This window comes from Leuciscus leuciscus, assembly GCF_965113295.1.
Source record: "Leuciscus leuciscus genome assembly, chromosome: 17".
In the NCBI taxonomy this organism is placed as follows: domain Eukaryota; kingdom Metazoa; phylum Chordata; class Actinopteri; order Cypriniformes; family Leuciscidae; genus Leuciscus; species Leuciscus leuciscus.
This window is the reverse complement of record NC_138741.1, coordinates 10,280,881-10,308,292: the sequence shown is the minus strand read 5'-3', so window position 1 is coordinate 10,308,292 and position 27,412 is coordinate 10,280,881. Positions and strand designations below refer to the sequence as shown.

The following is a 27,412-nucleotide window of genomic DNA, read 5'->3' as shown; positions in this document are numbered from 1 at the left end:
AAGAGAGTTTTTTTTTTTCCTCAGGCCACAAGTGAAATAAGCAGCAATTATTCAGAGCCCTAACTAGATTAAAAAAAAATAATAATAATAATTAAAATTCTCATTCCCAGCGGGGGTTTCAGCTGGTTACAAATGGCCACCAGCCTGTTCTCATTATCTCTTGAAAGTTGGAATTTCAACTTGCACGGTCCAGCGATGTGGAAGGTCTTGAATGGATTTTGAGCTGCGGAGACTTATTTATGGCTGTGAAATTTAATAAGCAGGGTGTGTGTAATCCTCTTCCCAGCTCAAGCAGTAGGCCTGGGGACTAACATGCATCACAAGGGTACGACAACACACGCTCAGTACACAGATCTGGCCCCATGATCAATGGGCAGAGCCTGCTGTCTCGAACAGGGGGAGTAGAATACTGCGTTTCGGCTTGGCAGCCACAAAAGCTGGCAGAGGGCTGAGAAACTTGTGTCGAGTGGGCCTGACTGAGAGAGACGGGGCGTCGGGCGGACTGGAAAGAGAGCAAGTACGCTAGTCGAGTTGCTTGTGACCGAAGCACGGTGGCTAGCAGATGCTGGTCCAGAAGGCTACTAACAGGATGAAGATAGTCCACCACGTGGGCCCACAGGGATTAGGAGTCAGTGAGAGGTAAACAGATTAGTCCAGAAAAAGAGGCGACGCTTTTAACCTCATCACTCCCCTCACACCCTGAAGAGCATCTTCCACCCACTCGCACACTTGAGACTAAATTGTACCCGAGAACCTGTACCATCTGTCAGGAATACCACCCAACCTACAGTAGTGCCCACACACAGCCCCGTCCATGGAAACCTGGACACATAGTCGATGGAAATTAACTCTTTCTCCCTCGGATGTCAGATAAGTCAATACGGACTGTCTTTTCTGGCCAAATGAGCAACTTTACATCCAAAAGGACATAATCTACTGCAACATGCCATTGAAAACAGGATTATTCCTCATTCTGTTCTTGTTTACCCTCCAAGCCACCAGAATCAAAGGTAAGCCGGTGTTTGAACACCGTTTGAATGCTATTTGCTTGTTTTATTCAAAGAAAATCTTAGAATTCAGCAAAAACAGTACTTTTGGCAAGGTACAACGCCTCAGAGCTGCTACAGCCTATATGCGATTCCTCACACAATAGCCTCTTTCCGCCCTCAGTGATCGAATGAGCTTTTAAATATTTTAGGAGCCAATTTGTGAGGACATAAAAGAAACACAAAGATTTTTCTTATGCAAAACAAAGCCTTATGACAAATCATTTGATAACATTTTTGTGGCACGCACGCCATTAGCGCTTCCTTTTCGGTGCAATATGCTCGTGTTTTGCTAACATTTCATGCGAGTTCTGAATGCCTCCAGTCTGGCTGCAGTGTTCAGAAGCTCCATTCATTAGGAGAGGGAAACAAAAGGCATTCTGTTTGTGGCCGTGTGGAACGCTAATCTTTTCTGGCTTGTAGCTTTGCTGTGGGGCCTCGCTCATCGCTTCAGAAGTACAGCTCAATTAGCATCGCCGCCCCTCATGTCTGCACATGTGCTCGGCAGGCTCATAGACAGCAGCGGGACACATGATCAAATCAGTCACCCTGATGGTTTATCTTTGAGAAATTGCAACAGTGGCCCAACATCTGCTCACTTGCTAATTAACAGATGTGGTCAGATGTTCTCTGACCCTGAAACACATTGTTGAGACCCTTGTATCTCGGAGTGATCTGCTAACTGTCTTCCACTGTAAACATCTTTTAATAAGGCCACATGTGGCTCTAGAACAGGACATCTTTTGTGTCAGATCAAAATAATTAGACTGAAGGTCCAATCTGATCTGACACCAAAGTCTCAGATGAATTACGACAATAATTCCTATACATACAATTCACTGCTGTTTCCAGTTTAAATGAACACGAGTTGCAGTAAAACACCAACTTCTATTCCTTTTGGGGTAGATTATACATTAATTAAGACTTATTTTCGCCAGTTCCTTGCACAATACCATGTTAGGACCTTAAAACACTTTAACCAGCTCCATACATATGGTTTTTCAGACATAGTAAATTTGCTCAGAAGCTCACCTAGTACAGCTTTGTACTTGCGATACTCAGGTATGAGTACCGTGAAACGTTAGTCATGATAAACAAGCTCAAAGACTAATTGAGCCCAATTAAAATGGCATGGTTTCATCAGCAAATAGATTTTTATCTCACGTTTGCTTTTGTTAACACTATCAGTTAGGTTTACAATAAAGGTTAGTGTAGTATGTTATTTTCAAACACAACAGAGCGCTCAACTTTTACTTCATTTCCAAACTGCAGTGATACATAAAACAACCAATATCATAAAATGTTACCAAATTCATATTCATCTGTTTTGGATCAAACTGATAGCACAATTCACACACTGAACACACATTCCATTCATTGAACATTTCATTTTGAAAGTGTAGCAAAACATGCAAGAAGCAACATCATTTATCAACTATTGCTATCAGGGAAGCGTTATAGAGTTCCACTTTGTAAAAGCAACCATTACAAAAAACATTAATACCTGTCTCTATTAATATTTTAAATAGTAAGATGTAGTAATTGTTTTGGTTTTATTTTTATTTATTTATATATACAGTATATTTTTAATGTTGTATGTTGTGTACTATTGCAGCTTTGAGTCCAAGAGAAATTTCCTGAAAAGGACAAAGTATAACCAACTCTAATAATATAATTTTGCAGAAATGTCGCCACAGGCACGTTTTTTACCAAAGAGCCTGAGCTGAGATTGCTACAGTTACTGAATACAATTTTCTTTTTTTGGTATCCAAATTTGTTTAGCCCAGGCTATTTTATGCTAGTTAAAGGTAGGGGCTAGCAATAACAAGTTACCTTTGAAAACATTAGATCTCTCCCTCCCTTCAGAGCATGTCCAAAGCTACGCCTCCTTCAAAACACATGAACGCACACAGTCTGCAAAGCATCACATGAGACGGCGTTTAATTACCTCATGTCTCAAAGCACATAACATTACAATAATAATGAACGTAAACAACTTACAGAACTCTTACTTGTACCAGTCTTACTTGACTGCTGCAGATTCATTTCAGCGTTGATAGTGTTGACATAGAAACGCATAAAACCAAGTCTGAGGATGTGAACAGCTTCAGGTAGAACTTCGCAGGTTGCCAACTCGTAATTACAGTTTCGACATGGCGTGAATGAAGCATAAGCTTGTTGTTTTGGTTCAGGTGGAACTGTAAAAGGCGACTGCTGTTTGTTGACTTGGTGACTTGTCTGTGTACAACTCAACGCGCTGAATACGTGTGATGTCTGCGCGAGCAGGGTGCGCGGAGGTATGGAAACAAATATGTTGAGACTTCCACAGAAGATATATGTATAGGTTACATGTTTTAATATTTAGACTACTTCTATTATTGATTGCTATCCGGATGTGAAGAGAGTTTCAAAAGTGTTTATAAAACAAATTGCCTACCCTACCTTTAAGTGCTGGTTCAGTGGTTATGCAATTCACCAGCAGATAAGCCTGGTCAACAAAGGACATTAACACCCAAAACACTATTTACAGGTAGCGTATACCTAGCTATGCTATGCTGTGCTATGCTATGCAGAGAAATCTGCTAATGTACACGATAAATCCTGTCTTAGTGAGGACTGATCACATGCTTTAAAAGATTCTGTAAAGCAAGATTACACATTAGGCTTTAAAAGTTATCAGCAGAATGTTAAAAACAGAGGTATGTGTTTAGCCTCTACTATACTTATATCACTAACGCTATTACTTGACTACTAACTAAGCTTATGCTAATCTGCGAGTGGTAAACAGAGGTCCAGCGAAGTCTGAGGGACCCCCTTGCTGAGCCGGGCTTAATGTTTTAAGAAGCTCTCTGAAGTTTACCAGCTGGTCACACAACACTCCATTTTGAAAACAATAGAGGCCCTAAATCCTACAATCCCTCATGGTATGACATTGCTTTGATTTGAACTAATATGATCTCAGTTTCTCAAAATTTGTTGAAGTGGCTCAGATCTTGGAGGGGACAAACAATTTGTCTGTTTTTTATCTGTGAATGTAGCATCTAAGAGGAAATTATATGCCATAACTGCTGAGGAGACAAGCTATTAAACTAGCCAAAACTGTCTTCATTTGATGTAAAAACATCCAGATGTATTTTTATATGAGCTATTAACTGTATAATTGTTCGATGCTTCATTACTGAAGCCGGTAATTAAATGCATCGTTGTCATTATGCAGTGCATATGTTCACCGTGACATTGATATGAACTGAAGTTAATGTAGTGAGCTTTGCTGTCGTTCTAATTTCAGGACCATCCATCCTAAACTTCACTGTTCTGTAGTAAAACACCAGGTGCAAGTCTATATGTGGCCAATGGCCGCAGGTGCTGGTTAACTCGAACAGCTCTGGCCATAACTGAGGTAACAGGTCAGAAGATGGGTCACCTTGAGTTACTTTAATACTCTTAGATGTCAGCATGAGTCTTCAACCTGAGGGTCTTTAGCAAGTAAGATCTTTGAATGAAACATCACTGTAAAAATGAATTTACTGACCTTAATATTGTTCCAAAAATACTTGACTTCTGTGGATATTTTGTCCATACAATGAAAGTCAATAAGGTCCAACACATTGTCACCCCACTGACTTTCATTATCAACAAAAACAGTTGAACTATCCTGTTTAATTGCTGTAGTAAACATACACATGTACCAAGCATTTTTTTTTTTTTTAAGACTTTCTTTCAGCTTTGAATTTATGTAAAAAATGATGTGGTTCCAATCAAATGCAATTAGATTAATACAAATAGAGAGCAGACCTTTGCAACTCTTACCTAGTGAAAGCACTTAACATCTGCCTGGATGGCGTTATAACCAACTGCTTGACTTAGGCTTAATCCAATTAAATGTTCATTCAGCATACTAATCATAGACTTAATAGGTTTCAAATGGTCTCTGGGCTAGCGTAATTACATGAAGTGTAATTATATGATCCATCGGCTTACTATCCTTAGGTAAAGTCAATCCAACTCTTCTGAAACAATGAACACACGCTGTTGTTGTGACATTTGCAGAACTCACGGCTGACGACTTGATTCTCAGGATCAGAAATGTGAAGTACAGGCACTTCCTGGAGACTCCACAGCCAATCAAACAGTCGACAGATGGCAGAGATTCACTTTCTCTAGACAGGCATCGAGCAAAGAGATCAGCGCTGTTTAGTACGGGGGTGAAAGTCTGTCCTCAGGAGAGCATGGCGGAGATCATCACCAGCCATAAAGCCTACTACAAACTAAGAGGTAGGACACCTTCTACCCTAAACACCACAGGGGACGGAGCCTTGAACATCAGTGCCAAATTTGGCTACAACACCTCAGATCCTCATAAATCATAATTAACTTCCCAATCATTTTGCAGCCTTCGGGGAGATTAAGGATCAAGCCGAGCCAGAAAAAAAGTGGCTCTGAGCCAAGAAGTTGTGTCCCTACTTTTTTTTGACTTGCCTCAAATAAGGCAAGGAAAGTAAAATCAAAGTTAAAAATTAACTTGATAATATTGTTTGTTTTAATATCTAATATAATTCTCAACTTTACACACTAGAGTTCAAAAGACTGGGGTCAGTGACATTTGTAAAAGATTTCAAATAAGATCTATTTCAAATAAATGCTGTTCTTTTAAACTTTCTATTCATCAAATTTGTAACATGGTTTCCATAAAAATATTAAGTGTTATAACTGTTTTCAACTTTGATGATAATAAGAAATGTTTCTTGAGCACCAAATCAGCATATTAGAATGATTTCTGAAGGATCACGTGACACTGATGACTGGAGTAATGATGCTGAAAATGTGGCTTTGCCATCACTGAAATTATGGTTTTACTCTATTATGAGGTGAGCATAGGATAGGCATGTTCAAGTGACTATACGATATAAGCAAGAGGCTAATGTTCAAAAACATCTCATCAAGCCCAAACCTTTGAATGGTAGTGTTTATGAAACTAGTTATATTAAAACTGTGAGCTGATCAATAAACAAATTGAAAAACACTTTAAAATCCAGTAATCATTTACTAACAATCATGTCGTTCCAAACCTGTATGAATTCTGTGGAACACAACATTAGAAGTTATGAATAATGTGCTATTTGTTTTTGCCATGCGATAACAATGAATGTGGACAGAAGCTTTCAAAAGGATGCAAATCCAGCATAAAATTATCATAAAATTAGTCAACATGAAGTCAAATGTGTTTGGAATGAAATGATAGCGAGTAAATAGGATGAAGTGTCCCTTTAAGTGGCGATTTATGCTTGATCTGATCATTAAAAATGACTTTCACTGGTGTATTCTAATGCTGTCATGTTGATTTAGTCATGATAAATAATATTTTTGGCTTGAATAAAACCAGTTAATTAAGATAAAACCACATGAATCACTATTTTTGGTTACCTGACAAAACATTTTAAGCAGATAGCATGATATTAAATTACTGGAACAAACAAGCTAAAGGTGAGGCTTATTTATTTGTCAGATGCAGTTAAGAGATACTCTCAATTAGATGTCCATAATAACTGTGTTGGCAAAATGAGATAATGGCAGAAAATGGCTGCATACTAAATACTATTATGTTATGCCTCTGTCAGCGGTGCATATAATTAATTTTAGGTGTCCTGGCCTGTTTTTATCAGGTCTTTTCTGTTAGTCCCCTCAGTCGTCTCAACACAATTCTCTAACAGCCTTCTCTAAATAATTCCCATGCTATTTAACAGTTTGTCAAGAAGCTGTGTGGGAGGCCTTCCGGATCTTTCTTGACAGAGTTCCTGACACCATGGAGTACCAGCAGTGGGTGTACGCCTGTCAGAGAGACTCGCTTTGCATGGAGGATCTGGCCCGAAATTTTAGTAGCACACAGGAGCATCTTGACATGGTAGCCAGTGTAAGTAGCTGCTTGTGTCCGATTGCCAATTCAGTTCAATCGTCTTGCCAATACAGCCCAAATGTGCCAATATCATTAAATTGAAAAAAAAAAAGGTTTTCTTTTTGTAAATTCTCAAAGAGATGTGTATAATTTACAGAGAGTGGATGCTCAAGATGAACAGGAGAGGTAAGAATCCTGAAGATGATCTTGAATTCAAGGGCCTCTTGGTTTCAATATTCATGGTATGGCGATTTACTTGTCTTCATTTTTAGGGCCCAAACCCTTCAGAATATCTAGAATGAGGTCACCTGACTAGTGGGAGATGAGAAAATCTCAGCCTGTCCTTTAAAAAACAAAGTTTGTTCATATTTGGTGACCTAGCTAAACACTGCTCTCTGACCTGATCCACTTTAATAAGAGGGATCTGTGCCCAGACATATTACGCTTGGGTGTTAGAGCCACACAAACATACCCGGGCTTATATGCCGTAAACCCTTTTATCGGGGACAATGAATTTTATTGCATTTATCATTCTCGGATTGATTCATCCCTTCTCAACATGTTTTCAATTATTTTTAGGGCTCTCACACCTGCACCAGGCGAGAAATGTAAGTCCTCACCATCCGAAAGAGAAAAAAAATACTGGTTGATCTTATAAAAACGTGACTGATTGATGGCTTTTTATGCTTCAGGTTCAAAGAGTCCTGCTGAACTTTTCATCATGGAATCTGACAGCGTATGGCCACTAACTTGTGCTTTCTAGAATATGCGCTTAACATACTGATGAAGTTAGAAACAAACAAATTGACTATTCTCTGATCTGATAGGAAACTGGGGCACCAGATGCTGTCCCTCAGAGGATGGAGGAGCACATTGTGGAGTTCAGCGTGACTGTAGTAGACCCCGTCTACAGCGCACTACTGAGGGATCCAGGCAGCCCTCAATATGAAGACCTCACTCGCAATCTTCACGAGCAGGTTAGGCTAGATGATTATTAACTATTAAACAAATGCCATTTAACTTGGATTTTCTGATGTTTCGAGGTACAAACAGAACCTAATGAACTAATTATGAGAACATTTATCTAAAAATCTCAAACAAATCTATCAGCTATGTCATATAATTACACAGGAAACAGGAGCATAATGACTTCAAATGTTTTTTAAAAGATCTAGGCTATACATCTCACCAGAGCCGGCATGATGTTGTTGAACTCAAAGCAGGTGAAATATGTAAACAGGAACATTGGAACAGGAACACAGCTATGAAAACTAATAAAAGACATACATTTTTAAAAATGTACATTTTAATTTTGTCAGGAGTCAGGCCATAATAAGGTTTCTTTAAAAAATAGGCCTATATATATTTATGCTTATCTTAAAGTCCTTTAGTCAATCATTTTATCCATTAAAACTCACCTTTGATCACCAAAATGACATTTTATCTTTGGAAAAAAAAATCATAATGCTTTAAAATAGCTTGAATGTAACTCTACACCCTTGCCTCATTTAGAATATACGGTTCTATGAATATGCAAATTAGCCCTGCCTCCACTCACTCACACCAGTCCAGAGCAAGCGTGCCACACAAGAAAAGGGAAGCCAAAGCGTCTCGATCGCCCCCCGGTAGCTGGTCCCAGTATAGGTTATAAACCCCGCCTCCCCATGAAGTCTACTGGACGTGGAAACTTAACAACCAAATTACACTTATATAAAAAAAAAAAAATTCAAATATGTTTTCTGTCATTTTAGGAAGTTTCTATCACGATGATCTAAGTTTAAGTGTTTGGGTTTTTTTTTTATAAGTTTGGTATTAGTTAGTTATTTGATGCTATAAAAACGGGAATGTGACGTCATGATTGACAGCTGTGATTGACAGCTTCTCTAAACGAATTAGTCACTGAGGCACCAACAAGTTTTTTGGGGGGATTTTTTGAGGAGGAGTTTGGAGCTTCAACATTAATTTCTACATGTCCATAACTGTTTATTTCACACAGTAAATTTTGTATTAACGGTTTCTGCGGGAGTAAGGGCGGGACCTTAATATCGCGGCTTTACATCCTGCTCACTACTGTGCAGAATCAGGTCCCAAATCTGCGCAAGATGTCAGCACCATATTAGGACTTTGGCGGCTTCACTTTTCACCAATGGAAGAGAGTGAAGGGTAATATTTTTTTACAGTCCATCTTTTTTTACAGTCTATGGTCCAGAGATCCACTCTTTGATGATCACACAATGATGTGACAAGGTAGTTTGTGACATCAGAAACACCAGCTGTCTTTTTTTCACTGCAGTTTTAAGGAGAAAATACTTAGTAACGGTGTTGACTTATGAATTTGCACGTGGTTTGTCTTAAAGTGCAGTGTGTGATTTTTAGCGGCATCTAGTGGTGAGGTTGCGAATTGCAACCAACAAAAGTTACGGTGGCCGACAAGAAAAGATGTCATTGTCTGAGACAGCAGAGAGTAGCCAGTTAAGCAATGAGGTTTCATTACAAAGATAAATTAAGAAATTATGTTTACTTTATTATTCAGTAAAACGATATGTTATTGCGAATATTATTGTTACTTGTTCATCATTGTGTCAATGTTTTATTCGCTGACTTTAGCTAGCTTCTTTGCACGAAGAACAGCAATAGTGACGAAACGCATTTGTCCATTTAGGGCTACTGTAGAAACATGTTGGCGCAAAATGGCGTTACATTTCAATGTAAGGGGACTATATGTAGATAGAAATGGCTCATTCTAAGGTAATAAAAACATAACGTTTCATTATACACCACTGAAAACATAGTTATGTATATTATATTACATTTCTGTCTACAGATCCTCCTAAATATTACACAATGCACCTTTAAAGCATATTAAAATCACCACATTAAAACAACATTAAAAGCTTGATTTTCACCACAGGGGGACTTTAACTTAATATATACTTAATAGTTTAATATATATGAAGTACTGAGTTATTGTCAAGGAACAGCTAGTTTCATGGCTAGTGAGTGATAACTGTAATTACATAATTCTGAGAAAATAAGCAGAAATACTGCAATTGTGTTAAGAACATTCTAGAAAACATCTCAAAGAGTTTTTTTTGTTGCCATTTTAAAAACAAATAAATAATATGTCCCAGTGGTTGTCTATTTATCAAACTACATAGACAAGGCAAAGACAAAGTTAGTAGATTTGAAAGTAGCTTACCGTAAAAGATCAAATTACAGGAAATCCAAACAAGAATTGAGTAACTTCAGAAGGCAGCATGAGATTAGTTTTAAAAAAGACTAGAGCCATGGCACATGATTTTACAGCGTGAGAGCATGTCTGACAATCCATAATCTGAGGTTTTGTAACCTACCATACAAAGATTACTGAATATTGAAATAAAAAAAAGAGATATTGCAAATATGTCTAAAAATATTTTTCATTCACACTTCTGCAGATGCTGCATGTATTCGACAAACTTCCTGGGTTTAAAGAGATTCGAGTCCTGGGATTTCGGTAGGTTGATGTTGGAACTGTGGGATTCACCGATATATTGCAGTCCATTGAACTTGAAAATTGTATTTTTGGATGGGTAATTCTCTCACAGGGGCAACTTGGGGTAAGTATTTGAAGAAATACTTGGCAGATTGTGTTCAGAACAACTGCGTTTCAATTACTGTACCATTATTTTGTGTTGTACTGTAGACTGTGTAGTATACTTATGAAAATTAACCCTCATGTTTTGTTGAGATTGACTTTAGAGTTCCAGAAACCACAAATGCTTTTAAATATAAAATACATTAAAATAGAGGGCACATCTATACAATGTGTACAATCAGTTCTCATAAGATTTGAAAAAGTCTCAACCTCAAATGTCGGTGATAATTATGATTATTGAGATTTGATATGGGCATTGAGGTCCTTTAAAGAGAACAAGAGTGCTAAGGTGAATAACAAACCTCTTACAATTCCCTTCATAACATCGGTCAGAGCTGGAGGTGTTGCAGCGAACTATGCTGTAGTGTTTGAGACTGATGGGACACAGGCCATTGATGACACAGACTCCACAGATGAATATGGCATAGAGGGAGTCCTAAAGAGCATGGTGGTCAAGGCGCTAAGTGAGGACACATCACTTCCTGTGGACGTGCTTTCCCTAGCTTTCGAACCAGGTACACAAAATCAATATAATCAATATAAAGGCCCTAGACAGACTACAAATATTTAACCTTACCTAAATCGCCCTGTACAGACTCTTCAACAGCAGACAAGCATGGAAACACAAGATCCAGTACTGAAATGAGTAAAGAATCGAGATTTTTACCTGTGGAAATGAGTACACAGTCCACAAACGTCACCTCGGAGGAAACTATTGCGCCTTCTGGAAATGTGGGCAACTTTTTTGGGGATCTAGACCCTGATAGGACTCAAACAGTTTCGGGTGAGGGGACAGAAAGGAGTGATGTACATAAAGTACTTGATACATCGTCCCATGTCCCCACACTAGCAGTAGCCACAGAGCTAATCAGCAACTCCCAACTTGAGGGTTCTAAGACGGCAAGTCAAATCACTGAAGACACTTTAGCTATCAAAGGTAAATTTCTCATTTGTAGTGAGTAGTGCACAAGAGCACCTGCTTCCCTACTAAGACCCTTAAGCTAGGCAGCCTATGAATGAGAAAATTAATTTTAATTTCACATTAGATTCCAAGCACTTTAAAATACACTCTCTGAAAACGGTTCTTTGTTTTCCAGGTTTGCCAAGAACCACTACAGTGGATTTCCTATCAAAGTTGTCTGAAGTCCAAGAGGATGTAGGAAATGAAATTGTTGCCACGGCTCCACCACTAGACTTGGAATCTTTTGAAGTAGCAAAAGCATCTACTTCAGCTCAACCTGAAATGGATTTTGATAAGACACCAGAGGCCATTCCTGCAGAGGCAACATCATCAACCTTGACATCCCTAACCCCTACTAAGCGAGCTCAAGATTCTGTATTTCAAGAAGATGACACAATTGGCCCCTCCAAACCTTTAGAGACCTCAACCGAAGGACTTCCTTCATACCCTACCAGTTCAGTTGATAACCCGGAGTTGCCCCCTTCAATTGACCTTAGTGACCACATCGAGTCTCCATCTGTCAGTGCCACTGTAGACACACTCCATCATGTTGGACCTACCAGTCCAGAACCAATTCTCCCTGATGCTATTCCCTCTGCGCTAACGCCCACAGAAGACCTCATTTCACACCTGACCCCGGACAATTTCCTGGAGGAAGGGGGACAGACTTTCTGGACAGTTTCACATCCCCCACAAGAAGGTAGTACAGATAATGGCAGAGACACACAAGAAGATGTAGAGCAGTCGGATGAGGACGAGACTCTGGACTTCGGGAGTGGATTCCCCTCAGAGATCGACGAGAATCCACAATCCTCGGCTCATCCTCTAGGTTACGTTACCACTCCTTCGGTGATGGCTTCTAACCAGGCCAAAGAGTTAGTGGTGTTTTTTAGTTTACGTGTGACTAATTTGATGTTTTCTGAGGATCTTTTCAACAAGAGTTCCCCCGAGTACAAATCACTGGAGAACACGTTTCTTGAACTGGTAGGTAAACACACTTCTGTCTTTGACTTTCTCTTGATACATGCCTTTTTATCCTCCCTTTGTTGTTAGCTTTACTTTTTTCTTTTTGCCACAGTGCATGCTGGGAAACTGAATAGATAAAGTGTGTCATTTGTCTACAGTGTTTTGACAGATGGCATCTGAGAACAGTGTTGTTCGAAATGTAATATGCATTTTTCTATAAAGCCAATGTAAAAAGGGTTTGGGTGACTGACAGAAAAATTGAATTACATTTCTGTACATTTTATGCAAGGATACTTATTTTGTCACTTCAAATGTTTTTCTATGAACTTTTGTTTACCTTACTTTTCAATTTCAACAGAAAAACACAGGGTGAAATCATGTATGGTCATTTCAAAACATAATTATGCAATCTCACACAAGCAAGAGTGGTGTAATACTGAATATCGGCACAGCTACAATTAGGTAATTACAATTGTGCCGATATACCGATATATTGTTAGTGTGATATTGCGTTCATACATTAGTTCACTAAACAAGAAGTAAAAACTAAGTAGCTTAAATTTCAGACAACATTTTGCCAGTTGTTCCAAAACAAACCAAAGCATTAATCTTTGCATATCACCAAGCAACACAGACTTGAACAGCATATGATTGGAGCCATTTTTCCTCCCAGTTCAAAATGATGTGTAATCACTCCGCTCCAGCTCCACATCCTTTTTTCCATTTTCTGCACCCCGGTCACTCCATGCTCACTGGAGAGAAAACCTGCCCAGAACAAACCAATTGCAACTTTTGCTTCAACTTAAAAAAAATAAAATAATAATAACTACTCCCACTCTACACCACTCATATACACACATACAATGTGGACAAGAGTATTACAAACATGGAACTTTCAGAACAGCTCTTAGCCAATCTTACTGCAGTTTCACATCTAAGTGTTGTTGTTTTTATTCAGATTATATCTTATAATATCCTGTTTTTTCAACTAGAGACAATTCTCTGAACCAAGCGACTCGCCAAACCCTGAGGCCTCTAGTCAAGTGACTGAGAGAGAGCAGAAGATATTAGCCACAATACCGGTACATCTATATCCAAGCTTGAAAAAGCATAATCAATCACATTTTGGCACTAATTCTGCACCTTCGTCTAACATCTGATCTTAATGATCAAAATAACCATGTTTAATAACTGCTGATTAATGAGCTCTCTAACCAGCATTAACCAAAGCTAAACGCTTACTCTATGGCTTATCTGCCCAACCTGCAACATATTTTTGGTACTTGTTTAATTCTTGATAGTGTGAGTGTTGCCTTATTGCTCTGTGCATATTTTGGTTTCTCAGGATCTGTGCAAACTTTATATGTGCATAGAATATGTGCATTTAAGCATTATAAGAGTATGTGCTCATATCAAATGCTAAACCTGTATATCTGTGAAATAAAGTTTTTTTTTTCTTTTTCTTATTTGTGTAAAACACAGAGGAAATCATTTCACAATCCTGTTGAATTAAACAACCAAAAACAGAGCATGCCAAAAAAAAAAAAAAAATCCCCTCACGGGACTTGCTGTCTAGTTTTGTTTCTCAGAACTGATTTTAGTTGGTTACGCAGCCTAATGGTTTAGAATTGTTCTTCGGTGAGATGTGTCCTTGAATGTAATCAGTCTCCAAATGTTATTTATTAGAGTGTTACATCAATGACAAAGCACTTTTGTGGATTTTAAAATTAACCACTCAAAGAATTATTTGTAATAAAAGCAAAACACAGAGAAACAGTAGCTACTTTTTTGGCTTGTTTGTGAATGTTTCTGGGTGAATACAATCTCTTTTAAGATACATACATTTAAAATATTTTTTAATAGTCAATCTAGACTGGCCCAGACTGGTTTTCATGTGTGTTAAAGACTATAATAATGACTATTCCTAACTGTTTTAGTCTGCAGTTTTATTATGTTCATACAGCACAGTTCTAAAGGGGACTACTATACAATTTATCATTCTGTTCCATAAGATATTGTTTTACTTTTTTTTATTATTATTTGTGTGAATCCTAAGATACAAAACTCCATTTCCAAAAATAAGTGGTTGCCCAAACTAGTATTGTGTTGTAGTTTGTCATGACTAACGCCAGTACTATGAGACCTTTTGGATTATCACATGAACTACTTAAAAATCTGGTCAGGAACTACTCTGGTAAGTATCTGGGTAAAATGGCCGTAAAATTGGTTTATTGATTCATAAATGGGCTTTCAAAGGGTAATTTGATAATCGCTAGATATTTATGTTCTTGCAATTTCTGCAAAAAAATAGATTTTTCACTGTACACATCAATTTCGCCCATTTATAATTCAACGCTTTTGTCGCTTTTGTAGAGACAACTGTAATATTTTAGTCCTATACTAGGTTTGCATTGATTTTAGCCTCTCGACCTTGTAGGATGCTCTTTTACTCCTGTCTCTACTGGTTTGTGTAGCAACCATCTCCATTGGACAAGGAGACCAAAAAAATTGTTTTCATTTAAATTTTAATGTTTTAAAAAATATATAAGTATTAAACATTTTAAAATTATAATAAAAATAAAGAACAGAACAGTATTGAAAGAGATACCTATTAAACCAGTAGATACAAGGCACCATGCTATAGAGAGTGTTAGAATCAGTATTCAAAAATAGGGATACACTACAATGCTGCTGCTGCCTGTGATAATTCATTAATTTATTAAACTATTTGGAAAGGAGCGCTACTGTATATATTAGCTGATTCCTTCTGTCCTGTGATGGCAATAAAAGGTCACAACACTGGCATCAGCCAGACAGTAACATTGATTGAGACTTAGCTGTGAGTCAAAGCCTGCCCTGTGGGGAAGAATAACACCTGCTCTGCCCTGGCACTTAGCCGAGAGGTGAGAGGTTGATCATGACTGGCAGATAAGGTCTACTTTTTAATACAGATTATCTCCTGTTATACATGCACTTAGTTAAATACAACATCATCTCAGGCCTTCAGGCCTTTTGTTCTCCTAGTATTTGTATTTATTATTATTTTTTAAATACAACAGAAGCCTTTTCTCCTTTAACTATGAAATGCTTAATAATATTTTAAAATAAATAACATTTTAATTTTAATTAATTAAACAAAAACATTTTTAATATTTAAATGTCAAATATTAATTATATTTTGAAGAGAAAACATTTTTATTTTAATTCAAAACTGTGAGGTTAAATATTTTAAAAGGCTTTTAGACTTTCAGAATTGTTAATCCCTCATTATCTATTAACTTAGTGATTAATAAGGTTTTCATTTTAATACTTTAAACAAAACATCCCATTAAACAAAAATGCCAAGGTGAAAATGGTGAATTATTGAGTAACATTTTCAAAACGCTAATAATCTCTGTGACTCTTGTGCAAATGTCATATCCTCAAGACTTCCATCTTTTGTTTGACTGGTGCAATCAATCTCTTGAAATCTTGAGCTTGAGATGAATGACTGAGCTGCTATGCCCTATTTCTCCTGAACAACCGTCTTTATCTCTAACTGGCCCTCCTCATGCGGAATGAAATGAGCATTGAGAAGATTTTGCATATTGTAATAGGATGAGAGACAGACACTAGCCAAAATCGTTTAGTTTTGAGGAATTGAGGAGAATTGCTTTAGAATTGACAATCCCAAACGTTTTGCATCTGAGTTGCATTACGTTCATGCACAATTAACCATTCTGCACTAGTCAGCAATGATGAAAGAGAAGTTGCAACTCACTCAATTTCACTTTTATCTCTACTTTCTCACAGCTCCTGCCGTATCTACAGTCCAACCTGACTGGATTTAAGGAGCTGGAGATTCTGAACTTTAAGAATGGCAGTGTGGTGGTAAACAGCAAGATGAAATTAAACAAACCAGTTCCGTACAATGTTACGGAGAGGGTGCAGTGTGTGCTTGAGGACTTCTGCAATGCAGCGTCTAAGAGATTGGATATGGAAATTGACTCCCAATCAGTGGATGTGGAAGCAGGTAAGGACGGTGTTGAAAAGAGAAAACAGGTAGTTCCTCTAAAGCAGAGGTGTCCAATCCTGCTCCTGGAGGGCCACTGTCCAGCAGAGTTCAGCTCCAATCCCAATTAAACACACCTGAACCAGCTAATCAAGGCCTATAGGCAATCTAGAAACTTCCAGGCAGGTGTGTTGTTAGAGTTGGAGCTATACTCTACAGGACAGTGGCCCTCCAGGACCGAGTTTGGACACCCTTGATCTAAAGGGATAGGTCACCCAAAAATGGAAATTCTGTAATGTACTGACCCTCACGTCGTTCCAAATATCTATGACTTTCTTTCTACTGTGGAACAAAAAGAAGATCATTTATTTTAGTGTGTTTTAGGTCACACTTTAGATTAGGGTCCAATTCTCACTACTAACTAACTATTAACTACGATCTTTGCCTCAATAAACTCCTAATTACTGCTTATTAATAGTTAGTAAGGTAGTTGCTAAGTTTAGGTATGGAGTAGCCAGGATCAAAGTCATTTTCAAGGAAAGCCTGTTAACTCGGCGGCCATATTTGCAACGCCTCCGAGCATCTATTTCAGGCATCCAAGACCAAGTCCTATCTTTTCGAATCGGGGAATCCGTAAATCTCAAAAACTGCTTGCCGAACTCACAATTAAATGACATATTTCAAATTAGCAACAAAATCTGACTGGCTCTTTTACTTAGAAGGCAGGACGTATTCCCCCATTTTGCAAGTTGCAGATTCTCCCATTCATAAGTAATAGGAGTGAACCATCTTTCCATATCTATAGTCTTTGGTAGGATTCAGGGATGTTGAATATGGTCATGCAGAATAAGGCATTAATTTGTGCTTTATAAGTACTAATAAACAGCCAATATCCTAGTAATATGCATGCTAATAATTGGACCCTAAACTAAAATGTTCCTCTTTTTTTTGTCCATACAATGAAAGTTAATTGGGGTCCAAATGTTCTTCAAAATCTTCTTTTGTGTTCTGCAGAAGAAACTAAGTCATACAGGTTTTGGAAGGACATGAGGGTGAGTAAATGATTTTCTAAAATGATAAAAATTTTTAGGTGAACTATCCTTTTAAGAAAGTTCTGTTCACGCTGACTGCGATTTGCTGTAAAAAAAAAAAATTTAAATTTAAAAAAGGCCCAGAAGTCATTCAATTTCAGTTAGACTTGCCAATTTCACCGGACCACATGTTAATTATTAGCAACAACTGATTCCTTGTCAAATTAAATTATCATTTTATTTTTATTTAACAACACATCTAATTTGTAATGACATTTTCGAATGTTATTGGCATCTACAAATTCCACCAATTATATTAGGGCATCCAGACCTTAAACATCCAGCAATAAAAATGCTGTCAGTGCGAATGGGGCAGAACAGTAAACAAAATCATCCACATTAACGTAAAGGGATACCAACACCTGTATTAAGTCTTTAATCGTCTTTGTCTGTCTGGCTGCAAGCATTTCAATCCAATTAGTTCTCATTGTCTAATCCAGCCGATCACGTCGATCCATGTAAGTTTACGGCGTGTAACGAGTTCTCCCGCTGCGTGGTGAACACGTTAACCACAGAGCCCGAGTGTCTGTGCGATCCGGGCTACAGCACAGTAAACGGCCAGCCCTGTACGAGCATCTGTGACCTACAGCCGGAATACTGCCTGAACGGAGGCCAGTGTGAAATTATACCAGGACACGGAGCGACCTGCAGGTACGTTAACATCATGACCTCTGAAAGAGAAAAGGGATGTCGAAGAACTTCTAAATTCATTTCAATGGAGATTACAAGGATGTAGGGGAAAACCAAAACCAGTTGAGCATACAAAGTTCTTCACCTGCACTGCCAGAATTTTGTTTTGCAAAAAGTATAGGGGTACAACAGCTTGTCAATGAGGAAGTACTTTTAAATGTACACATTTGTACCTTATTTACCCTTAAAGGGTGCTTATTACAGTTTTTCTCGAATGCTTGAACACATTTCTTGAAACTATGCCTCGTATTCTCAAAACAGTAAACACAATGACGTCTCACCCAATTCCCCAAACATCCTATTTTCATGGTCAAAATGAAACTCTACACTCAAAACCATTCACTCTTGCTGAAAAAACAAACTTTGCCCCTTAGACATCACACACAAGCCCTCACAAACACACACTACAACATAGTCTTACACACTGGTGGTGCAATAAATTAAAAACAACTTTTCCAAAACTGGTAAGTTATGTCCACTTAACTCTATCTGTATGTGAGGCAATTTGATGCATTTCTTTTTATTACAGTATAGTGCAACTGCTACAGTACATGTATGTGTTGTAACAGCACATAGTACAGCTGTCAAAAGTTACAGAGCAGTCTGAAGTACTGTACCTGTTTTTCTCCCGGAAGGTTCTTATGATTGAGACGACGGTGAAGCGACTCAAATTTGGCCTTACTCGTAGCCCAGCCTCCCTCATCGTCATACCATGTCCATGGACAAAGACATAGGCAACTAGGGTGTCTTGTCTCCGTGCCCTTGCCCTTCACCTTCTTCCTCCTCCTCCTCGACCTCTTCCTTCATGTCTTTCTGGATCCATTTTACAAAACTGAATGAACTGACTCTGGCCCTTTCATCTATCTATTGAAGGTTCTGATTTGTGTGTGATAAATTGTGACTCTTAGTGTTTCCACTTGGGTAATTGTATGCTAATTTAGCTGAAGCTGTGCTGACTGAAATTGAACAATGAAAGTGAACAATATTGAATGCTAATGCTTTCTAAATGACAACATGGTGTAGGCAATGAGAAATGAAGGGATTTGTGTGTAGAGTTTTGCAGTGACAGTTCAACAAATCTGACTCATGTGTCAAAAAGTGTTAATAGTTTAGGGAAATGGGTGTGCTTTTTGATAAATGGCGTTATGGTTTTGAAATTTTAGTTCAAAAGCCTGGATATAGTATTGAAGCAATCAAGAAACACTGTAATACCTTAGAGCATATTAGTTTGGAAGCTTGTTTCCACCACTTAATATAAAAATAAAAAGGTAATTGCAACTTTTTATCTCACAAATATGACTTTTTTTTCTCGCAATTGCGAGTTTATATCTCACAATTATTACTTTTATCTCAGAATTGCGTTATATAAACTCGCAATTGTGAGTTATAAATGTCAGAATTGTGAAATATAAACTTGAAATTCTGAGGAAAAAAAGTCAAAATTACAAGATAAAATGTCACAATTATCTTTTAAATAGTTTTAGTCCGTGGCGGAAACAAGTTCCATATTAGTAATAGGTACCCTTAAGGTACTACTATGAAGTTCCTTTATAGGGACTACCCCAGTGACAGGTTGTGGTCCATTCATGAATCCGTAAGATCTTACCTTCATGCTGTGGACATGCATTACAAACCAGAAGAAAGAACACAAGGAGTGCAGCGCTGAAAAGGGGCGGGGCTACATAAGGTCTATATGTTGGACGTTTTGAAATTTTCAAGTTCCTGGTCTCCTTGTCCCCTTCACTATGATATTTAGTTATTTATATATCGAAACAATATTTGTTTTGCTGAAGCTGAATTTTTTTTTCCATTATTAATATTTTTTTTAAACGATTTATTTGTCTTTGGTGTTACTTGTCACTGTTAAAAATATGTATTAAAGTGCCCCTATTATGCTATTTCAAAGGTTCCTAATTTTGGTTTCATAATACACATTGCATATAGACTCATGTCTCAAAGAGTCTTAAAACGGTTGTTCAAAGATTCAGTCTCTCTAAACCCCTCCTTTCCAAGAGCCTACTCCGTTCTGATTGGTCAGACGACCCAGTCAGTTGTGATTGGTCTACCGCTTACAGCTTGTGTCAGAAATGACATGCCTATTATCACCATATCTGAATTTCAGCTCTGGAGGCTTCCTCTGCGCTTGTTAACACAGCGATACGAACAGAAACGAAGGCGTCGGCTTTTCCATATTAATTCCAGTGCGAGTCCTCAATCCTTTTGAAGTAGATTTGCAGCGCTAAAAATATCGTCTTCTCGCCATGTCGACAACACAAACCAAACTCTTCCAGGCCTCAGCTACAACTACAGTGTTTGAGGACAGGTCAAAGTATACGTTGTTCGCGGAAGACCATAGGCTGCCACTAAGCAAATTTGTTACATTATTACGTAGGTATGTAACGGGAAGTGAGACAGAATTGCTGACGATTTGTTTCGGCAGCTCAGAATCGATTCTTTCTTTCAGAAGACATAACTTTACTTGTTGTGCACTTTGATCTTCAAAGCATTGCAGAGCTTTTACATTTACAAAAAGCTATATTACACACTGCACGAAAGGAAAAAGCATAATAGGGGCACTTTGGAAAAAATTGCCACATTCCTATGCATGCATACTTCTCTTACATGTTTTCTCTCAACCACTTTTAGATGTCCCGTAGGTAAATTCTGGCACTACCACGGAGAACGCTGCAACGAATTGGTGTCTGTGCCCATTGACCCTCTCCTTCTCGTAGCCTGCATGGTGGGAAGCCTCTCAGTGGTTTGTGCTGTGATAGGCATCTTGATTTTCATTAACAAGAAATGTATACGGACCAGAAAGAGCTTGAGACTTGTGTAAGAAGGGTTTTCTTTTTATTTAGACATTTGATTTTTCTTTTCAGATTTGGATTTGCAGTGCTGACCCATTTTAAACTTGTTGGTGTTAAGACCTGATTTCCTTTGCATTGTAGGCGTTCACAATCTGCATTCCCCTTTGGTAATACTATGAGAGTAAATCCAGTTTTTGAGAATGACGATGGGGTCTTAACACATGTGTCGAGCATCCTCTGTCCCATGAGCTCTGACTCAGCCTCCTTACAACACTCAGGCCAAGGCACATTTCGATCACTTGAAAGTATACAACTTAGTATTGAGGTAAAGTTTACAACCAAGAAGGTATTCTTAATGATCTATTTATTTAAATCGATGTCATGACCGCTACTAACATCCATAATCAACCCATGATTAAATCATCTCTAATCATCTCATCTCTTTGAGATTCTGATCTGACAGATTTTTTGTTGTTGGCATATCTGACTCAAATCGACTTCGTTTTTTGGTATCAGAATAGCAAAAACATAAAATCTGATCCTTACAAATACGATCCAAAACACATCCATATGGAAACTTAAATCGATTTGAAAACCAAACCAAATTTGTGTGCAGTTTGGGAAAGGGAAGGATTAGGCCTATACAGAATAGACATTAACTTCAGCAAAAAATATGTTGCTTTTGGTGAATCGGCTGTTTTTTTAGGGTTTCTTTGTCTAGAAGAAACTAAAGGCTATAGTAAAATCCATGCATCAGTAATCAGTATCCTCACCAGTGTTAACACACTATGTATTCATGATAAAATAGATTAAAAACAGTGATATATTTACTTCTAAACAAGTTACAGACACAATGTATTCAAACAAACATACAAAAGAAATCCACTATTATTCTTCCGAGCCCTTCAAAGACACAACATTATGGAATGATTTTTGTAAGAGGACACTAGAAATTATGGACAGCATGCATGGGTTTTGCATCTCATTCAGACTAGTGCATCTGTAGTTGTCTAAACTAATGATATTATGAATATTAAACTTTTTTTTCCAGCAACAGTTTTGCTCATCAAAATATTGACTGATGGATATTAACAAAAATGTACCTTGCTTCGTTGCTTAACAAGACTTTGTCTCCATGGCAAAAAAAGGTTCAAGATTGATTGTGGTCTGTCATTCCTTTCCCAGATGCCCAGACAACTCTACACCAGAAGATCAGAAAAGTTAACATCAGAAATGGTTGACTTACATCAGTGTACACCTAATGAGGTAAGCTGGTGTGAAAACAACCAATTTGATTCAAACAGCAACCGTAAATAATCACGACAGCCTGATTTATTCTATCAAGATGATAAATCTTTCCCATCAAAATGTCAACTATCATATAGAAGAGGAAATAATATTGATAAACTAGATGTTTTGCGTCCTTCCCATCACCGACGTTCAGTTCCAATTACATTTTTCTTCTACAATCTCAGAACCCAAATAAATATGTCTGTATTTCAAACAAGTTATTAATTATATAAATATCTTGTAATGTAATGAAAAGCAGAAGCAGCATTATTTGGTCTAGTAGGCTTAAATATTTGTCATGGATGAGAGTTGATGCAAGATTTGGATTCATTCAAGTGTGACTTAATATAATAGGCCACGTTGATTATTCCTGAAAGTAATCCTCTAGTCCTCAAGTGGAATTGTTAAATTAGCAGTGTAAACTATGAAGGATTTGTAAACAATAGAATATTAAACAAGGTATGAGCTTGACAACTAAAATATTAAGGCAATATTGCTTTGTTTATCAATGAACGGACTCACCTGAGTAACTTAATGTAACGTTAGGCTATTTTCCGTTCGAATTATTACTTTCTTATGGATCCTGACAGTAAGTTACATGTTTGATAAGCTCACAAATCTTTAACTATTAATAACCTAATACTTTAAATTATGAACTTTAAATTATATAGTTTATATTAGATACATTTCATACTGAGTGATATTTACCTCCAGCGAGTAAAACCGTCTCAGCGATATTGTCTTGACGCTCACATTTCGGTCGTTGTCTGCTGAAATCGCAAATGCACGGTGGGAGCAGTACGAACGAAACAATAAATAGAAATCATACTTCTTGTTGTTTTTCTTTCATTGTACCACACATTATGGCAAGAAAACATGTCTTTCTACTGAGTTGTCCTCCTGGGCTGCACGCTAAAACAGACACACAGCGACTATTAGCCTACGTTGATTTAGCATTTGCAATAAATGACCCTAAATGAGGGATAGGTCACCGTCACTCTAAAATAAAAATTAAGTCATTATCGACCACAAAAGGATAATTTAAAAAAATATCTCACTCATGCTCGTCCATATAACGCAAACACACACACACACAAAAAAAACTCCGCACCTATGATTCTTCAGACTGCTTAAACCAAACACATCCAAATAGCCTGTCTTCGTGTCTTGAGCAAGTTGTCTAGGTAGGGAGTTTGCTAGGCTTGTGGACTCATTGAGTTCACCACCTAAACATTTAATTGAATTAATTAATGAAACTTTTAAATATGTATTTTATTGGATCTAATATGGACATATTGGCGATTCTGGACTGGTGAGCTGCTCACTTTGCCCTTAAAGGGATAGTTCACCAACCCAAAATTGAAAATGTACTCACCCTCAAGTTATTCCAAACCTGTATGTGTTTTCATTGAACACAAAAGAATATATTTTGAAGAATGTTGGTAATCAAACAGTTAAAGGCCACCATTGAGATCCCATTGTTGAAAAACAGAATAAAAAATACTATGGAAGTCAATGGCTACAGGCAACTGTCTGGTTACCAACATTCTTCAAAATATCTTCTTTTGTGTTCAGCAGAAGAAAGAAACTCAAACAGGTTTGGATATACATTAGGGTGAGTAAATTATATATATATATATATATATATATATATATATATATATTAGACTTGTAGTCAAGACCGCCTAAACCGAGACCAAGACACTACCAAGACCAGAGGGTATCGAGACCAAGACAAGACCAAGACCAAGACAGACCAAGTCAAGACCAAGACCAAGTCGAGACCAAGACCGAGACCAAGTCGAGACCGGAGGGGGAAAAAAAACAGACTAGTGTTGAAGCTAAGCTATAACTTGTATAAATTCAAGAACAGCAGCATACTAGGGTTCAGCCGCAGTTTACATTCAATATTAGACGGTATTACTTCAACTACACAGGCAGAACAATACAGAGACAGACCATGTCATGTGTGTGACTGTGAGCTCACTGTAAATGTTTTTGCAGACTGGGTGAGATCAACTATGTGTAGCAATTGCATGACGGCTGTTACTGCACTATTAGAGGATTGAGACTCCCTTAACTTTTGTGTACTGTTGAGGACTGACATGACTGGTACTGACTGGTTCATCTGACAAAACATCAAACACCTCCAACACCATCTTGCTCCTCCAACAACTGTCTAAAGAATGAGAAATATGTAACCAATTGAAATTATACTTAATGTCAGTGGTGTAGTCTAGTTTTTTGTAGTGAGTATACTCTAATATAACCCCCCCGGCATACTCACCCAGCCCAGAGCGTCACCCCATAAGCACCACCACACTCACTAATGCATACAGTATGCATCGACATGTAATTGAGAGCATTATGAAATACTAAGTGTTATCAACTTATTTATTTGTTGTATGAATATGGTCCCTGAAGCACAGGTTTTATCAGTTGACAATTATCAAAAAAAAAAAAAAAAAACATTATAGGCACAAATACAAATTTACTTTTAGAAATGGTGTTTTTGAAAAAAAAAAAAATTTTAAATACATTTTACTGTGCAATTCCTTTCTAATTAATTTGAGTTAGACCGAACTTTTATTTTGGTGGGTTGTAGACATTTGAGTTTCTGTTTGTTTTAATAAACTATTATTATTATTATTATTATTATTATTAGGCCTGAAGTATACTCTGTGCAATAGTAATATATTTCTGTTATAATTTCTTCAAGTTATACAGAACTTTTATTTTGACAGGTTGTCGTAAAGACATAACAGTTTCTGTGTGTATATGAAACGAATGAATGACGATAGTTTTATCAAATGAAATGGTGAAATTCTCATCAAGTGACTCTCATAGCAGCTCTGCGATGAAATGCACATGTGTAGCCTACATCATGTCTCAATACAGTGAAACGCTGAAAACACCACGAGCGTGTGAGTCACGCGTGCTTCTGTGTGTGTGTGTGTGTGTGTGTGTGTGTGTGTGTGTGTGTGTGTGTGTGCGTGTGTAGTGGAGCACACTGAGCGCTCATTCCCAGAGACGCGTAGAACAATTGCAGTCTCTTTTAGCTTTAATATTCATAGACACTAGTCCATATCGAGATTTGATTCATTGTACAGCAGCTACTTTTGATTTATTCATTCAAAAATAGCCTAAATCCGTGACGTTCTGCTTTATATAGCAAGTTCCATTTGTGACTGGATTCCGCGATTCGATCCGTCGCTTCGCAAACACAGACGGGGTGAATTTATGAATGAAAGTGTGAAAGTTCTGACACAAAACGAAGTTGATACGTATCCTCACGCTTTTTTTAAGTGGGTATACGCAAATCCTTGGCCTTTTCTAGTGGGTATACGGCGTATACCTGCGTATCACGTAGACTACACCACTGCTTAATGTGTAGATGAAATCGTAACATCAAATTAAAGATACACAGTTATAAACTTGGATTAGGCCTAATGTTTAGTCAACACAACGGAGATATGCATATGATATTTAAAAGACCATTTATTTAGTCTAACACCATCTTAAATACAATACTGTAATCAAACACCACACACACACACACACACACACACACACACACACACAGATATCAAAGTCACAAATTCATCTAAGCAAATGCCTGCCTATCTCTGCCGATTTTGGAGTCTCCAAATGAATCCATTCTGCAACTTTTAAATACATAATTCAATTTTTTTTTAAACGAAATTATAGGCTTAAGTGCAGGATCCGAAAGTTGGTCGTTTTGTCACTATGGTTACACACACACACACACACACACACCGTTGGCGGTGCGCTCAAAGTCATCTGTCAGTTGTGCAGTTACCCAAACTCTCCTGAATGAAGTTAAAACCCATCATGTCACTGATATGTGACACTGATCAAAGTGCTCTTTGCCGCTGCGATCAGTGGCGCGGATAAAGTGTTTTCTGGTGTGGCTCGCGCACACGCCGAACTTTCACTCGGACGCGCGCTTCAATCCGTTCCGTTGCGGATAATAATGTTGCATTATCGAACGTTGTGTCGTCGTGGATATTGTAGTGCTAAATTCCCCGACCATTATGTCGGTCTGAGACAGCGAGACTAGACAAGACCGAGAGGTCCGAGACCAAGACAAGACCAAGACCAAAGACCGTCAAGGCCGTGACAAGACCGAGACCACGTAAAAGTGGTCTCGAGACCAAGACCGGTCTCGAGACATACATCACTAATATATATATATAAAGTCATTTTTGGGTGAATTATGCCTTTAAAGTAGTTACAGGAAGGTGTGCTGCATTGCGATTGTACATAACACAACTGCTGATGATTTTGTGTTTTTCTTAGCTTCTTGAATGACCAGGATGTTTTTCTCCATGTTGTATTACAGACGTGGCGGATGTCCAGCAGGTCCTCTTGCTGTGTTTTGAGAAGTCCTGATAGTGAAGGCTTTGAAGTGACTGTTTTATGATGTCCAGACACTTTATTTTTTTAAGCTAAGCATGGCACCAAAGCTCTTCAGTGCTATTCAAGCAACTCAACTTTGCTGGTTTCTCGTAGACATTTGGTGAGTTTGATACAACCACTCTACACAAGAATCAGTCATATTCTTGGACAACTGAAGGAATACCTCCAGGAATGGGGACATATGATTTAGATCACTCCTGAAGTTATTTTTAATTGTACCTGGAAAAAAAATGTAAATTGTATATGAGACATGTAATGTGTTGGATGCTTTGAATACTTGTCAAAGGTTTGTTTCCTCCCTCACAATGAGGTATTTATTTACAATTGATACATTGGGTTGTATCTTAAATAGAAAATAGATTCTAGTCATCTCTTCTAGTCTATCCTCAGTGTCCCCAACAAAGAAATTGAATGTTAAGTATTTCTGTAACTCTTAATGGTATCACTTGGGGAAAAAATACAAAAATACAGGTATGTGGGGATGGATGAGATCATTGTTTTTACAATAAACCGAAAAAAGTATTGTAGAATATTTCAGCTGTAAAATAAATACAGTAATTTCTATTTAAACTTTAATGTGCACTAATGAATCATTCATGT

At 37.7% G+C, this 27,412-nt stretch overlaps 1 protein-coding gene across 1 annotated transcript; it reads left to right on the top strand.

The window, feature by feature from the left end:
- The first annotated feature begins 467 nt into the window (after positions 1–467).
- Positions 468–27,388, top strand: impg1b (interphotoreceptor matrix proteoglycan 1b). Its single transcript, XM_082143214.1, has 18 exons — positions 468–1,010; positions 5,097–5,321; positions 6,791–6,957; positions 7,097–7,125; positions 7,519–7,547; positions 7,632–7,675; positions 7,767–7,916; positions 10,377–10,435; positions 10,910–11,091; positions 11,172–11,513; positions 11,674–12,521; positions 13,496–13,585; positions 16,296–16,515; positions 18,026–18,236; positions 20,922–21,107; positions 21,224–21,407; positions 22,268–22,348; positions 26,736–27,388. Exons 1-18 carry the CDS (start codon positions 944–946, stop codon positions 26,814–26,816), a joined length of 3,195 nt encoding a protein of 1,064 aa, XP_081999340.1. The 5' UTR covers positions 468–943; the 3' UTR covers positions 26,817–27,388.
- The last annotated feature ends 24 nt before the right edge of the window (positions 27,389–27,412 follow it).